General features: G+C 43.0%; 1 protein-coding gene across 4 annotated transcripts in view; it reads left to right on the plus strand.

Moving 5' to 3' along the window:
- The window catches only part of LOC140494547 (SH2 domain-containing adapter protein F-like), a 293506-nt gene that overhangs the window by 202176 nt on the left and 74512 nt on the right, over positions 1-16818 (plus strand). For 3 of the 4 annotated variants that reach the window (XM_072593833.1, XM_072593835.1, XM_072593834.1), the window contains one exon: positions 11829-12006. In XM_072593833.1, the coding sequence (XP_072449934.1) occupies positions 11829-12006 (178 nt within the window). Of the gene's footprint in view, positions 1-11828; positions 12007-12463; positions 12838-16818 lie in introns of those variants that run through there. The other variant, XM_072593836.1, reaches the window with a different exon arrangement.

Below are 16818 nucleotides of genomic sequence, written 5' to 3' on the forward strand. Positions count from 1 at the left end.
TCCCATCACCCCCCCCAACTCTGCACAAGCTTGCTTGCATGGAATTGCCTCACACCCCATCATCCCTTGCCCAGTCCCCATACCTGTACCTTTCCACAATGAATTGCCTGTTCCCAGGTTTTTTTATATATGCATATACCTATATTTGTGTATTATATATATGTGTATTGCAATATATATGAATCACTTATACTTCAGTATTTAACTCAAAACATGCTTCAGAAAGCATGGATTGACTCTGTCCTTAGGTGAAATAAAGGGAGAGTTCCATCTGCTTTCTGTTGACTTAATCTTTTGAACTGTGACACATCAAAGTGACTGACACAAGAATAAAACTGGCTTCTTCTACCAATCAAAGTCAACATCATATGTGTCTTTTGGTAAAGTTTATTTCTTTAGGTACAATATTAAGTTAGCAGATTTACACAACCGTTATGAAATTTTATTGTCTTCCAATTTTAATTGTAATTGGCAAGTTTTCCAGCATTCTATAACTTTCATCCATTTTTCCTGCCTGCTGTAGCTGAGGACCAGAATCTAGATATTCAAAACTGAAGTCAGCCGCTATTATGTGTAGCTAGCTGTTCAGCAATATCAGAGACGTGCCTCGAGGGAATCTAACCTTCTGGGGCTTTCTGCCTCTTGTGCTGAAGATATATTTTTCACTTCCTTAATTGAATGCAACTCAGAGGGCAGCCTCTCAAGCCAATGTCCGTTCATGCCCTCCAGCGTTGTCTGCTAACAAGCGATCACTGCTACCCGTGGAGGAGCTGACAGCGTAACCTGGCCAAAATTCAAGGAGCTCGACTGATGGCCTGTTTCACTTCACAACAGCTACGATGTAGCACTGAGGACTTGAACACACGGGCACTTAGTGAATGAACAAAGCATTTGTCTGTGATTTTGCTGCTAGTTTGTTGCCTCGTCATACATGTTTTAGTGCTCAAGTTGTTTGATTCTTGAATAGTTAACTAAAATCAATTTAATTTTTCTGAAGAATTGAAGCCAGAGCAATAGGTTGTTTAGCAAGGCCTTTTATAAGATTCTGTGTGGTAGACTGATTAATAAAATTAGATCACACGGGATCCAGAGAGAGCTAGCCAATAGGAGACAAAATTGGCTTAACGGTAGGAGACAGAGGATGATGGTAGAAGTGATTGTTCAGACTGGAGGCCTGTAACCAGTGGTGCACCGCAAGGATTAGTACTGAGTCTACTGATGTTCATCATTTATATAAACAAGTTGGATGAGAATAGAGGAGGCATAGTTAGTAAGTTTGTAGATGGCACCAAAATTGGTGATATTATGGACAGTGAAGAAGGTTATCTAAGAGTACAATAGGATTTTGATCAACTGAGCCTGTATGCTGAGGAGTGGTAGATGCAGTCTAATTCAGATAACTGCATGGAATTGCATTTTGGTAAAACAAACCAGGGCAGGACTTACACAGTTAATGGTAGGGCTCTGGGGAGTGTTGTCCAATAAGAGACCCAGGAGTGCAGGTATATAGTTAATTGGAAGTGGTGTCACAGGGTAGATAGGGTGGTGAAGAAGATGTTTTGCACACTTGCCCTCATCACCTGAAGCATTGGGCATATGAGTTGGAACATCATTATCGACTTTGGGCAGGGCACATTGCATGCAATTCTGGTCGCCCTGCTTCTGGAGAGAATTTATTAAACTGGGAAGGGTGCAAAACAGGTTTACAAGGATGATACTGAGACTGAATGGTTTGAGTTACAAGGAGAGGCTGGATAAGCTGGGACATTTTTTTTCCCATGGAGAGTAGGAGGCTGAGGGGTGACCTTATAAAGGTTTACAAAATCATTAGACAGGGTAAATAAACAAGGTCTTTTCCCCAGGGCTGCGTGGGGAGGGGGTCCAAAATGAGAGGGCATAGGTTTAAGATGAGAGGGAAGTGGAACCTGAGGACAGTGTTATCATATAGAATGCGGTGCCTGAGGATAGAGGCGAGTACAATTATAACATTTAAAAGACGTTTGGACTGGTACATGAACAGGAAAGGTTTAGAAGGATATGGGCCAAACTCAGGCAAATGGGACTGGTTCAGTTTAGAAAATTTGGTTGGCATGGACAAGTTGGGAGAAAGTGAGGACTGCAGATGCCGGAGAGTCAGAGTCAGACACTATGGTGCTGAAAAAGCACAGCAGGTCAGGCAGCATCCGAGGAGCAGGAGAATTGCTGTTTCGGGCATAAGACCTTCATCAGGAATCACAGACAAATGATTTGTTCATTCAATAAGTGCCTGTGTGTTCATGTCCTCAGTGCTACATCACAGCTGTCATGAAGCGAAATAGGCCATCAGTCTAGCCCCTTGAATTTTGGGAAGGTTACGCTGTCAGCCTGACCTGCTGTGCTTTTCCAGTGCCATACTTTTCGAAATGGACAAGTTGGGCCAAGGGCCTATTTCCATGCTGTATGCCTCTATGACTCTAAATTAATCCAAAAAGTCATTGAGGAATGTATAAAAAAAAGCTATATCTATACTTGGAAATCATTTTCAGTTATGTAGTGAAGGGTTGTGATTGCCTGTAGTGGTAATGTATCTGCAGTAGTCAGTAGTGGTAAATTAGCCTGTAAGTTGTTTCCATGGCTGTGTGCAGAGTCATATGCTCAACTTAACCTTGATTAGTTTCTGTAGATCAATCTCATGTCTTGGAACATTTTTCTATGGCAGGAAGGAAATGGTGGTGGGGTGGCTTTGTTAGAACAGAATGTCTGTAGACCATAACACCATAAGAAATAGGAACAGGAGTTGGCCATTTGGCCTCTTGAGCATGCTGCACAATTCAATAGGATCATGACTGATCCAACTTTCTTCACATCCAATTTCCTGCCCTCTCCTCATGACCCTTGACACCCTGACTGATCAAGAATCTACCTATGTCAGCTTAAATATAAGCAAGAACTCTATATTCTGAAACTATACCCCCTGGTTCTAAACTCTCCCATGAGGGGAAGCATCTTCAGTATTTACTCTTTCAAACCCCTTAAGACTTCTCTGTGTTACAATGCAATCACCTCGGATTCTTCTAAACTCCAAAGCGTAGAGTCCCAAACTGTTTAGGCTTTGCTCGCGAGCCAATTCCTCCATACAGGGGTCATCCTATTGTACCTTCTCTGCACTACATCCAATGAAATGAATCTTTCATTAAATAAGGGGACCAAAACTGTTCCCAGGAGTTACTTTTTATTTATTTGTGGGATGTAGGAATCGCTAGCTGGCCAGCATTTATTGTCCCATTTCTGGTTGCCCTTGATGGTGGTGGTGAGCTGCCTTCTTGAACCGCTGCTGTAGTACATTATGGATCCATTCAGGGACCAGACTCTTTGGATCGTGTAATGTGTAATGAGGCATGCGTATTAAATGATCTCAGAGTGAAAGATTTCCGAGGCAACAGTGATCACATCACAGTAAAATGTAACATTCAGACTGAGAGTAAGAAGCTTGGCTTGGAATCACCTGTACTAAGGTTATCTAAAGATAATTACATCAAGATGAGAGCAGAGATGACTAGAGTGGATTAGGAAGGGTGGGGTGGGGAACGGGTATCAGCAAAGATGGTTGAGAAACAATACTTCTTAAAAAATACTTCATGACACAGTAAAGATATATTCCAGTGAGGAAGAAGAATTCTGGAAAGGGGATAACCCAACATGGTTGATCAAGGACATAGAGCAAAGAACAGTACAGCACAGGAACAGGTCTTTCAGTGCCAACACAGGAATAGGCCTTTCAGTCTAAAACTGCCTTCACTTACAGAATCCTTATCCCTCTATTTCCTTCCTAGACATGTATTTGTCCAGGTGTGTCTTGAATGCTGCTATTGTATCTGCTTCCACCACCTCCTCTGGCAGCACTTTCCAGGCACTCACCACCCTTTGTGTGAAAAATTTGCCCATTACATCTCTTTTAAACTTCTCTCTCTATCACTCTCTCTTCTGCACCTCTGCCCCCTCCTCCTCAGGCATACTTTGAACCTGTGTTCCCAAGTAATTGAGCCCTCCACCCTGGGAAAAAGCCTCATATTTCCCATTGTGAGGGAGGAAATAAACATAAGAAGTAACATTAGAGAACATTTACTAAGGAAGCTCATGGTGCTAAAGGCTAATAGGCCTTTTGAACCTGATTAGGGTTGCATCATAGAACTTTAAAGGAAGCTGCTACAGGAATAGTTGGTGCACCGGTAGTAAGCACACTTCCACCGCACCCGCACCCACCCCCCCACCCCCACTCCTACCCCCCCACCCCCGCTCCTACCCCCCCACCCCCACCCCCGCTCCTTTAGATTCTGGACATATCCCTGGGGATTGTAAAACTGCCAAAAAGGAGGAATAAAACAGCAGGTAACTATAGGCCAGTTAGCTTACTACCTGTTATTGAGAAAATATTATAATCTGTGATAAAGGGCATAATGGTAGATTATTTAGAAAACATAATATAGTCAAGCAGAGTCCACATGGAGTCATTAAGGGGAAATCATGCCTAACAAATGTGTTAGAATTCTTCGAGCTGGCAACTAGTAGGATAGATAAATGAAAAGCAGGAGACGTAATATAGTTGGATTTCTAAAAGGCATTCAGTAAAGTACTCTGTATAAGGCTACTTAATATGATAAAAGCATGTGATGTTGGAGGGAGTACATTCATCTGGAAGGAGAATTGGGCAACTATTGGAAGAAGAGAGTTGGAATAAGGGGTGCCATTCAGGATGGCAATCTGCAACTATTTGAGCGCCACAGCAATCTGCATTTGGCATGCAATTAATTATAATATGTATTAATAACCTGATGGATGGAAGGGAATTTACAATCACCAAGTATATGGATGACACAAGAATTGTTGGGAAGGCAAATTAATAGAGAAGGTTTTCTTTATTTGTTCATGGACTCTGAGTGTCACTGGCTACACCAGCATTCACTGACCACCCCTACTTGCATGAACTGTGGTAAAGAGCCAGTCGCACTGCTGCAGGTCTGGCATCAAGTGTAGGCCAGATCAGGCAAAGTTTGCAGATTTATTTCCCTAAAGGACATTAATGAGCCAAAAGAGTTTTTACTGTAATCATGTGATTACATAGCTATCATTGGACCAGAGGCTTTCTCTGAGATTTTTGTTGAATTGAAGTTTCACAATGGTGGAATACGAATCAGTATCCCATGAACGTTAAACTGGGGTTTCAACTTTCCAACATTGATCTTCGTTTCAAAGGGAATGGTGTATAAAAATAAGAAGGTGTTACTAAATCTATATACAGTGCTACTTAGACCATTTCCTCGAACACCATGAACAGTTTTGGTCCAGAACTGAAGAAAGATATATTAGTTTGTGAAGCAGTCCAGATAATATTTACTAGGTTGTTTACAATATAGGTCGATTTTCTTATGAGATGTTGAGTAACTTGAGCCTGAACTCATTATATTGTAAAAGAATGAAAGGAGACCTTATTGAAACATATAAGATTCTTCGGGTACTTGATAGAGTAGATGAGGCGAGATTGTTTCCTCTTGTGAGTGAGTCTAACACCAGAGAACATAATCTCGGAATAAGAGATCACCCATTTAAAGTGGAGATGAATCTTTGGAATTCTTTCCTGCAGAGCACCATTGAGGCTGGGTCATTAAATATATTTATGGTTGAAATAGACAGATCTTTAATCAGCAAGGGAATCAACCTTAATGGGGATAAGGTAGAAAGTGGATCTGAGAATTGATCAACCTTGATCTCATTGAATGGCAGAGCAAATTCAGTGGGCTGAATGCCCTACTTCGGCGATTATAATTTGTGACCTTATGATCAAATTTGAAGTTTCTGAGAGAAGAGTGATCTGTTCAAAATAAATTGGGCTCCAAGTGGAAATGACCGCCAGCTAGTATGACAGCATGGTGGCTTAGTGGTTAGCATTGGTTCCTCACAACATCAGAGACCCGGGTTCGATTCCACCTGTGCGGAAACCTGTACATTCTCCCTGTGTCTGCGTGGGTTTCCTCCCACAGTCTAAAAACGTGCAGGTTAGACGAATTGCCCATAGTGTCCAGCGAAGCGCAGGCAAAGTGGTTTAGGCATGGGAAATGTGGGTTTACAGGAATTGGATGAGATGCTGTTTGGAGGATCACTGTGGATTTAAGGGGCTGAATGGCCTGTTTCCACACTGTAGGGGTTGTTTTGATTATGGTCATGATCTTAAACTTCACAGATCATGCCTACTTTGAGTTTTTCAGAATTTCTTGGTAATGTTTCAGGCTTGTCAGTGTGAGGGAGATGAATACAAGGAAAGAGAAAGTTTTCCCATCCTGTGTTCTCAATATCAATTAATCTTGGTGACTCAACTTGTTAAGTAGATACCAGAAAGGTTCCTCAGTTCAAACCAAGTTTGATACTCCAAATCAGTGTGGTGGGGAAATAAAACACTATGTTGTATCTATGAAGGTTGTCACCATTCCCCTTTCTTTGACAGGGATTAAGGGACCTATTTGTTTTGGTGGTAAAGCATCAACCAGTAGGGAGCCTTTCCAAGAAAAGGATGTTGTCTTAACATGATGTAATTCACTGCATGATCTGCTTATGAGCACATCTGGGCACCACACCTGAGAAAAGATATATTAACCTTGGAGGGCATACAACCTGAGTTTGCAAGCATTATACCTGGATTTCAGAAGTTAAATTATGAGGAAAGGTCATACAATTAGGAAGAAAAGTAGAAATTACTGGAAATTTTCAGCAGGTCTGGCAGCATCTGTGGAGAGAAATCAGAGCTAATGTTTCGGGTCCAGTGACACTTCCCTTCCTCAGAACTGGACCCAAGACTCTAACTCTGATTTCTCTCTCCAGATCCTGCCAGACCTGTTGAGAATTTCCAACAATTTCTGTTTTTGTTTCAGATTTTCAGCATCCATGGTTCTTTTGGTTTTTATATAAATTAGGCCTATTTTCTCAAAAATTTAGAAGGTTGTGGGGTAATCTACCAAAGTCTTCAAGAGATGGTGCGTGTATGGAAGGAGCTGCCAGAGGAAGTATTAGAGGCTGGTACAATTACAGCATTTAAAGGGCATCTGGATGTGTATATGAATAGGTAGAGTTTAGAGGGAAATTGGCCAAATGCTGGCAAATGGGACCTGATTAATTTAGGACATTTGATCAGCATGAATGATTTAGTCTGAAGAATTTGTTTCCATGTTATACAGCTCTATAACTCTATATGGATAAGAAAAGACAGGGTAAATAAAGATAAACTATTTCCACTGATTGGGACTTCTAAAAGTAGGGAGTATAGCATAGAAAATGGAGCCAACCTATTCAGGAGAGATGTTAGGAAGGGCTTCTATACCCAAAAGGTGGTAGATGTTTGGAACTCTTTTTCCACAGTGACAGTGGATGCTAGATAATTTGCTAATTCTAAACCTGAGAGAGATACATTTTTTGTTAAGTGAAGGGATATGGGCCAAAGGCACATTTGTGGAATTAGACCACAAATCAGCCTTGGTCTCACTGAATGATGAAGCTTAAGGGGCTAAATGGCCTACTCCTGTTCCTATATTCCTAAAACATTTGGACAAAAATTACGTAAGCTCCTTGGACATTGTTACCACGTCTATGAGGATACCTGTGGATATAGGTCTTCTCTCCATGAGACCCTAAGATGTTTTGCTTTATCCTGACCCAAGCCTGTATGATGTCAGGTAGAGCTTAATGCATTCCCCAACATTAACCCATTTAAAGTCATTGTCCTATACAATAACTTAGGTTCAGGAGATACTAGTCAAGGCTCCCAATCTAGAGGCCCAGCTGGAGATAAGCCGATGTTGCCAGGGTTAGAGGATTTGAGCTCTAGGGAAAGGCTGAACAGGCTGGGGCTGTTATCCCTGGAGCATCGGAGTTTGAGGGGTGACCTTATAGAGTTTTACAAAATCATGAGGGGCATGGATAGGATAAATAGACAAAGTCTTTTCCCTGGGGTCGGGGAGTCCAGAACTAGAGGGCATAGGTTTAGGGTAAGAGGGAGAAGAGACCTAAGGGGCAACTTTTTCGCACAGAGGGTGGTACAGAGGATAGTGAAGAAGGTGTTTGGTATGCTTTCTTTTATTGGTTAGAGTATTGAGTACAGGAGTTGGGAGGTCATGTTGTGGCTATACAGGATATTGGTTAGGCCACTGTTGGAATATTGCGTGCCATTCTGGTCTCCTTCCTATCGGAAAGATGTTGTGAAACTTGAAAGGGTTCAGAAAAGACTTACAAGGATGTTGCCAAGGTTGCATGATATGAGCTATAGGGAGAGGCTGAACAGCTGGGACTGTTTTTCCTGGAGCATCAGAGACTGAGGGGTTGCCTTATAGAAGTTTACAAAATTATGAGGGGCATGGATAGGGTAAATAGGCAAAATCTTTTCCCTGGTCTGGATTAGTGGTGCTAGAAGAGCACAGCAGTTCAGGCAGCATCCAAGGAGCTTCGAAATCGATGTTTCGGTTGGGGAGTCCAGGACTAGAGGACATAGGTTTAGGGTGAGAGGGGAAAGATATAAAAGAGACTTAAGGCGCAACCTTTTCACACAGAGGGTGGTACATGTATGGAATGAGCTGCCAGAGAAAGTGGTGGAGGCTGGTACAATTGCAACATTTAAAAGGCATTTGGATGGGTATATGAATAGGAAGGGTTTGGAGGCATATGGCCGGGTGCTGGCAGGTGGGACTAGATTGGGTTGGGATATCTGGTTGGCATGGACAGGTTGGACCGAAGGGTCTGTTTCCATGCTGTACATCTCTATGACTCTGTGTGGGCATGATCAGGCTTAGCTTCAGAATGCTCCTCAAGCTCAAGTAAGCCATCAATACTCCCACACCTGACAGTTAAGAACACTGCAAAGGAACAAGTACATACAGCATGAGGTAAGAAAGAAAGCAACAATTTGAATATTTTTGACACCTTTAATAGAGGAAACCGACCCAGAGGAGAAAATTAATCTAAATAAAGCAATCCCAAGATATCAAGAGAAATTACTTGTCATTGTCTCAGCAAGGGCTCCGAGATCAGGTACAGCATAGATTTGTTATTAACATTCATCTATGATATCTGTTGAACCACTGTCACTACTCATCCACACATCAGAGAAGTTAGTCTGACTTCCATAAATGATTAATTTATATCTCTTAGTTCAATGCAAACTCTTTGCAAACTAATTTCTGTGGAAAAGACTAAAGGAATATTCACCTTTTTTTCCTCATCAGCCTGCTCAGAGCTGCTATGACATGCCTCTGGAGTGGGTGGGACCTGAACATGGCTCAGAGGTAGGGGCATTACCACTGCACCACAAGAGCACCCTATAAGATTGAACTTATATCTGTGTTAAAATCTAATCTGGTCTGAAGGCCTGTCTGACACTGAATGAAATGAAGGAAAATACTTTCTAAACTTCATGTAATTACATACCTCTGGAACAATCGGTATTAATCTGAGTCTGATAGGTCAGGCGCAGGGATATTGTCACTGTGCTGCAAGGGCCTTTTTTCGTCACTCCTCAATTGATTGTTGTTGGATATCAATCATCTCAATCCGAGGACATCACTGTGAGTTTCACGGTGGGTATGTTTCTAATCAACCTGTTCAGAAATGTTATTGTACAATTCTGGAGCAGATGGGACTTGAACACAGACCTTCTGGTGCAGGGATAGGGACATTATCTCTGTGCCACAAGAGGATCCATCAACCAACCCTTAAAGCTTTTTTTTTAACCTATTTTCCGAATCAGAAATGTTATTACACACCTCTGGAGTAGATGGATCTTGAAACCCCACAAGAGGGCCCATCAACCAGCCCTTAAACTCTTTTCTAATCAACCTGTACAGAAGTGTTATTACACACCTCTGGGACTGGTGGGACTTGAACCTCGGTCTCCTGGCTCAAAGTTAGGGACTCTACCACTGCACCACAATAGTCCTATGTTTACTATTCAATCTGTCAAAAATGTAATGATACGCATGGAGTTGGCAGGACTTGAAACTAGGTCTCTTGGGTGAGAGGTAGGGATACTACCACTGCACTACAAGAGCTGACTAGCCGTTAAAAACTGTGTCCTAATTAGCATTAAATGCTCCCCATTATCACTTGAGCTTGACCTTGCTGAGATCACCTTTTACAATAACATCACCAAATAGAGTACAATACAGTTACTGGGTAAAACTCCCTCAGCTGTGCCCCGTCTAGCACTCCCCTATCCTCTCCAAATGGTTATAGCTTCGCAAACCTCTCAAGCACTTAACTCAGTTTTTATGGAGCTTGAGGCAAGTGTCAAAAATCTTTGGATGTAACAGCAATAGGTTACATTTGTCCACAACTGTTAATGTGGTAAAATAGCTTGAAGCACATCATGATAAGCTGGGAATTATAGCTTAGGAAAGAAAGTAAGAAGTACAGACACAGGATAGGTTGTGAAGAGATGTTTAAAGATTGGAACAAGTAGACTGGTGTCAGGTGAGAATGTGTTAGAATCATTTTGAGTAATGGCCTGCTTTGATGTTTACATTCACTCCTTTCTTGGACAAAGTCTTGGCTGAGGATCTGTAAGTATTCTTTTGCTGTTTTATTCTCCCATTTCACTCCAGTGCAGCAGGCTGGGGATTGTCTGAATGTCTCTGACCTGCCCCAACAAAGAAGTAATGGCTAGTCAGGAACAGCTGCCTGTCACTGTGCACTTGTGCTGGTGTGTAAGTGTATCCGTCTCAGCTTGAAGCACAGGAGGTCGCTGACACTACCTGCTATTTGCATCGCCCACTTTTAATGAGCTCTAGTCAGCTGCTAAAGGTAAACACATTTGTTCCAAATTCCTTTTGAAGAGAATCTTCAATAGCGTCCCCTCAGCTGGCAACTGATGTTCATAGCCTTCTCAGAAACCCCAGGAAAGGTTTAACAGCAATTAAAATAACCAGAACTAGCCAAGCCTCACTATCGAAAGCTGTGAAATTAATGCAAAATTGAATACACCACCTTTATGCACAAAAACCTTCGTTCAAAAACATAAAAGCTAGCAATGCTCAGCAGAGCAGGGGCCATCCATGGAGAGTATGCACAGTCTTAGCGAAAGTGTTGTTAATTGTGAAATCTCAATGAGAATAATAAATCCCAGTGCTCTTCCAATAGATTGCTTATTTTTCTTCTTCATGTGGTTTAAAATGTGCCTGAGGTCAAATAATGTCCATATTTTAACTGACTGGCTGTTCCATCTGGCTTCAGCTGTGGTCTCCTGACAGAGCTGGAATTCAGTATCATTCCCTCTCCTTTTCCCGCTCTCCATCCAGAATGTTGGTTAGAGTTTGCATCATCACAGCTTCCTTATCACAAGCAAAAAGCGCTTTACAATAGGTTGCTTCACCTCCCCCTGTGAAGAGGAATCCAGCCTCCCTGTCTTAGCCTGACAGAAAGCAAGGAATGCACGATGTAGAGACTCTGAAACCTATATTGGGATGATAAGGCCATACATAGAGTCCAGAGAAGACGTAGCAGAGGATTAAGGAATTTGTCTTATGTGGAGAGGAGTGGGAATGTGCCTATCTTGGAGCAGAGAAGAAAAAAAATCAACATTAATATCCAAAAGAAGGGTTTTGATATGATTAGCAGCAACGTATTATTCTTGCCTTCAAGAGTGGTGCAAGATGGTTTATTATTAAAGATAATTGGAAACTTATGGAAAAGACAAATTTGAAGGGGAAAGAGCAGGGGTGTAGGACTAATTTGCTAAGTTTTTCGAATAATCAGTGCTGGGAGGTTGCATCAAATGGCCTCATTCTCTACACGTTTCTATGTGTGTTTTTTTACAGTCCAGTTTGATAGCTGTGATTGGGACCGCTCATCTCCTTCTGCCAAGGACCGATTGAGACAACAGAAACAGCTCAGCCCGTTGGCCACAGGCTCAAAATACAGCAAGCCACAGACTCCAGAACACAGCTCGACAATGCCTGAGAGGGTGGACCCTACCCTCCCATTAGAGAAACAAGTGTGAGTGTGAAACCATTCAAAGGATTTCATTTTTAATTTTATTATTTGTGGGAAGTGGGCGTCGCTGTCTGGGCCAGCACTTATTGCCCGTCCCTAGTTGCCCTTGCAAAGGTGGTGGTGAGCTGCCCTTTTGAACCACTGCTGTCTACCCGCTGTGGGTTAAAGCACAATGTCACGAGGGAGGGAATTCCAGGATTTCGATCCAGCGACAATGAAGGAACAGCCTATTGGGTACTGGCCTATCGGGATGGTCCAACAAGAGAGATCATAAAGATGTGAATCCAATCAGAGGTACCATCTTTACCTTCAAAAGTGATTGAGATGATTAACACAGATATGTTTAAAGAGAAGTTAGCAAATGAATACTTTTAGCTGTATATATACAGTGGCTACAAAAGCATGTCAATGGCTAGCAATCCTGCAACAAGTAACTCATCTCTTGACTCCCCATCTACAGGGCACAAGTCCCGAGCATGATGGAATACTCCCCATTTGTCTGGATTAGTGCAGCTCCAACAACATTCAAGAAGATCGACACCATCCAATTCATAGCAGCCCACTTTTTTTGGCACAAACATCCACAAATATTCACTCCCTCGATTACCAATACATTGTAGCAGCAGTGTGTACCATCTACAAGCTGCACTCCTTAGACAGCACCTTCCAAACCCACAATCAATCATTTCGAAGGACAAGCCAGCAGATGCAGGGGTGGTGTTTCTGTGTCAGTTCCCCTCCAAGCCACTCACCATCCTGACTTGGAAATAAGTAGCAATTCCTTCAATGCCATTCGATTAGAATTCTGGAATTCCATCCCTAACAGTATTGTGGGTCTACCTTCAGCACATGGCATCATAGAATGGCAGCACAGTGGCTCAGTGGTTAGCACTGCTGCCTTACATTGCCAGGGATTTGGATTCAATACCACCCTTGGGCCACTGTCTACGTGAAAGTTTGCACATTCTTCCCGTGTCTGCATGGGTTTCCTCCAGGTGCTCCAGTTTCCTCCCACATTCGAAAGATGTGCAGGTTAGGTAGATTGGCCACAGAACACACCAGATGGCATCCTTCTTTAGAGACCGCAATTTCCCTTCCCACGTGGTTAAAGATGCCCTCCAACCCATCTCGTCCACATCCCGCACCTCCGCCCTCAGACCCCACCCCTCCAACCGTAACAAGGACAGAACGCCCCTGGTGCTCACCTTCCACCCTACCAACCTTCGCATAAACCAAATCATCCGTCGACATTTCCGCCACCTCCGAAAAGACCCCACCACCAGGGATATATTTCCCTCCCCACCCCTTTCCGCCTTCCGCAAAGACCGTTTCCTCCGTGACTACCTGGTCAGGTCCACACCTCCCTACAACCCACCCTCCCATCCTGGCACCTTCCCCTGCCACTGCAGGAATTGCAAAACCTGCGCCCACACCACCTCCCTCGCCTCCATCCAAGGCCCTAAAGGAGCCTTCCACATCCATCAAAGTTTTACTTGCACATCCACCATTATCATTTATTGTATCCGTTGCTCCTGATGCGGTCTCCTCTACATTGGGGAGACTGGACGCCTCCTAGCAGAGCGCTTTAGGGAACATCTCCGGGACACCCGCACCAATCAACCACACCGCCCTGTGGCCCAACATTTCAACTCCCCCTCCCACTCTGCTGAGGACATGGGGGTCCTGGGCCTCCTTCACCGCTGCTCCCTCACCACCAGACACCTGGAGGAAGAACGCCTCATCTTCCGCCTCGGAACACTTCAACCCCAGGACATCAATGTGGACTTCAACAGTTTCCTCATTTCCCCTTCCCCCACCTCACCCTAGTTCCAAACTTCCAGCTCAGCACTGTCCCCATGACTGGTCCTACCTGCCTACCTTCTTTTCCACCTATCCACTCCACCCTCCTTCCTGACCTATCACCTTCATCCCCTCCCCCATTCACCTATTGTACTCTATGCTACTTTCTCCCCACCCCCACCCTCCTCTAGCTTATCTCTCCACCCTTCTGGCTCTCTGTCTTTATTCCTGATGAAGGGCTTTTGCCCGAAAGGTCGATTTTACTGCTCCTCGGATGCTACCTGAACTGCTGTGCTCTTCCAGCACCACTAATCCAAAAGCTTGTTTCCAGCATCTGCAGTCATTGTTTTTACCATGCTAAATTGCTCATAGTATTCAAGGATCTGCAGGCTAGGTGGGTTAGCCATGGAAAATGTAGGATCCAGAGATGGGGTATCGGGTTGGCTTTGGGTGGGATGCCCTTCAAAGGGTCGGTATGGACTCAATGGGCCAAATGGCCTGATAGCACACTGTATGGACTGCAGCAGTTCAAAAAGATAATTTGTCACCACTTTCTTGAGGGCAATTAGGCATGGGCAATAAATGTTGGCCTCGTGAATGAAGGCAGATCTCCTGAATAAGTAAGAAAAACAAATGACATGAAGAATGATCCAAGTTGTGGGTAATACTGGACAGGTCCGATCCCAAAGTGCATTCTAGGTTGGATAGTCTTTAAGTTTTATTTTGCAATTTGTTTACTGTCGTGTACAATCACTGACGATGTTTGCAAGAGGCTATCAATGTACATTTAACAGAATAACATCACAGTTTATTACACACAAAAGAAAAAGTAAACTAGTTATATTACACTAAACAAGAGCTATTTGAAACAGTCTATTACAAACATCTGAACTAATGATTCAACTCTTTACACTCAGCAAAATCTTACAGGTACTCAATTCAGTGAGGGAAATTCTGTTTCCAGTTTCAAAGTTTCTCGTTCAGTGACATTGCTGTCATTGGTTTCTTTTTGGAAAGTAGTTATTACCTCTTCCAGAGACCCTTCAACAAACTGCTAATGCAACTCACTAACTATCTTTTCAATACCCTTCTGTTTCTGGATCTTTTATTCTACTGACATTAATCTTCCCAACCCCTGGAATATGTGAGCTATGTGAGATGGTTAGCGAAAAACTTCTCAATGGTGACAGCAAAAATCACATTTTTCCAACGAAGTGTGGAACAGTGAGACAAGGTTCTTGCTATTGAGTGATGAGGAAGCTGTTTGCATGTGGGAGATGATTATAACATTAGATCACTCCATTGATTTGCAGTTTCCCATTCTTCCAACCGCGGGATGGAAATTAGATAGCTATATTTCCTGATACAAAGGGCAGAATGATACCGTGCCAACTCCTACTCTCTTTCTGCTCTTCTGGGCACCCATCAGTTAATAACATGTCAGAGCATCCTTCAGGAGATGTAACTATCCCCAACACATCATCATCCACCAGGACTTCCAGTTTCCCACCATTAAAGCATGCTGCCGGTTTCCCTCTGTCTAGCAAGACTGGGAAACTGAAAGGAACCATGCAGAGCAACTGCAGACTGATGACACTTGACTGGGTGTTCGGCTAGTCTTTAAAGGTGGTGCCAGTGCCAGGAATCTCTGGAAGCCCCAGCAGTGAGTGGCAGAATACGACAAGCAGGGCACCATAGGGGAATGTTGCATAAGCAATGAGGTGAGAAAAAAACTCGCTAGGACTCACCGAGAGAAACCTTGCGTTAAATCCATCTGCCAGGCCCGCTGTCAAGGGAAGGCCACCAGCATCGTCAAAGATCCATCCCACCCTGGCAATGTTTTCCTACAGCCTCTACCATCGGGGAGAAGGTACAGAAGCCTGAATACATGCACCAGTCGGTTTCAAAACAGTTTCTACCTTACTGTTTTTAGAATGCTGAAGGGACTCACAAACTCTTAGCATTCGCCTGTACCTGTGTTTTTGTTTTTGCCGCTGTTTGCCTATTATTTTCTTATCTATGCTACTTGTATTGCTCGCAAGACAGAGCTTTTCACTGTGCCTCGATACACATGACAGTAAATAAATTCAATTCAATTCAAATTCCCCAAAATTGACACTGAGCTGACTTCTGGTAGAATTCAGTCCGATGCCACTCAAGACCTTTTTTCTGGGTCCTGAACCTTTTGGAGACTGTTGAACAGCACTCTCCCACTTTAACAGGCCTTGCTTTTCCTAATGTCAATAGAGGTGAAGCTGGAAAAGCACAGCAGGTCAGACAGCATCCGTGGAGCAGGAAAGTCAAAGTTTCAGGCCAAGACCCTTCATCAGCACTCCAAATGCCCTGTTTATGTCTCTGAAAAAAACCTGCACATTCTTGACCCTCCAGACAATTCCATATTTCTAAAATAATTTGTTTCTGTCTCTGACTCCCCTGCCCTGTGCCATAAGAGACCCATTGCTAACGCTTTTATTCTCTCTTCTAGCCTTGGCTGTAAAGCACTGAACCATTCACCTCAGGTTTTAAAAGTCTACTTTAACCCATTTTCCAGACAATCCAATCTCCCTCAGAACTCAAAAATGAAGCCAAATCTATGTCTCTCTTTCATAAAACACAATATCAAAGTACACATTAAACTTTAAACATAGCCTTGTCCATTTTAGAGTTCAAGTTTACAAATAATCAATGTCATGAATAAAATCTGAAAGAACTGCAGGTGCTGTAAATCAGAAACAAAAATGTAACTTGCTGGAAAAGCTCAGCAGATCTGTCAGCAACTGTGGAGAGAAATCAGAGTTCAGATTTTGGGTCCTGCGACCCCAAACCTTAACTCTGATTTCTCTCCAGACCTGCTGAGCCTTTCCAATAAATATTATAAACTTGCTTCACAACAGAACAAAGTATGCCTTAGGGTTAGATATGATAAATTAATTGAAGGCTTGTCTGGAGCATAAATATTAAACATGCTTGGTGGGACTAAGTGGTGTATTTCTGTGCTGTATATTCAATGAGAGA

This window comes from Chiloscyllium punctatum, chromosome 24 (assembly GCF_047496795.1).
Source record: "Chiloscyllium punctatum isolate Juve2018m chromosome 24, sChiPun1.3, whole genome shotgun sequence".
Taxonomy (NCBI): Eukaryota; Metazoa; Chordata; class Chondrichthyes; order Orectolobiformes; family Hemiscylliidae; genus Chiloscyllium; species Chiloscyllium punctatum.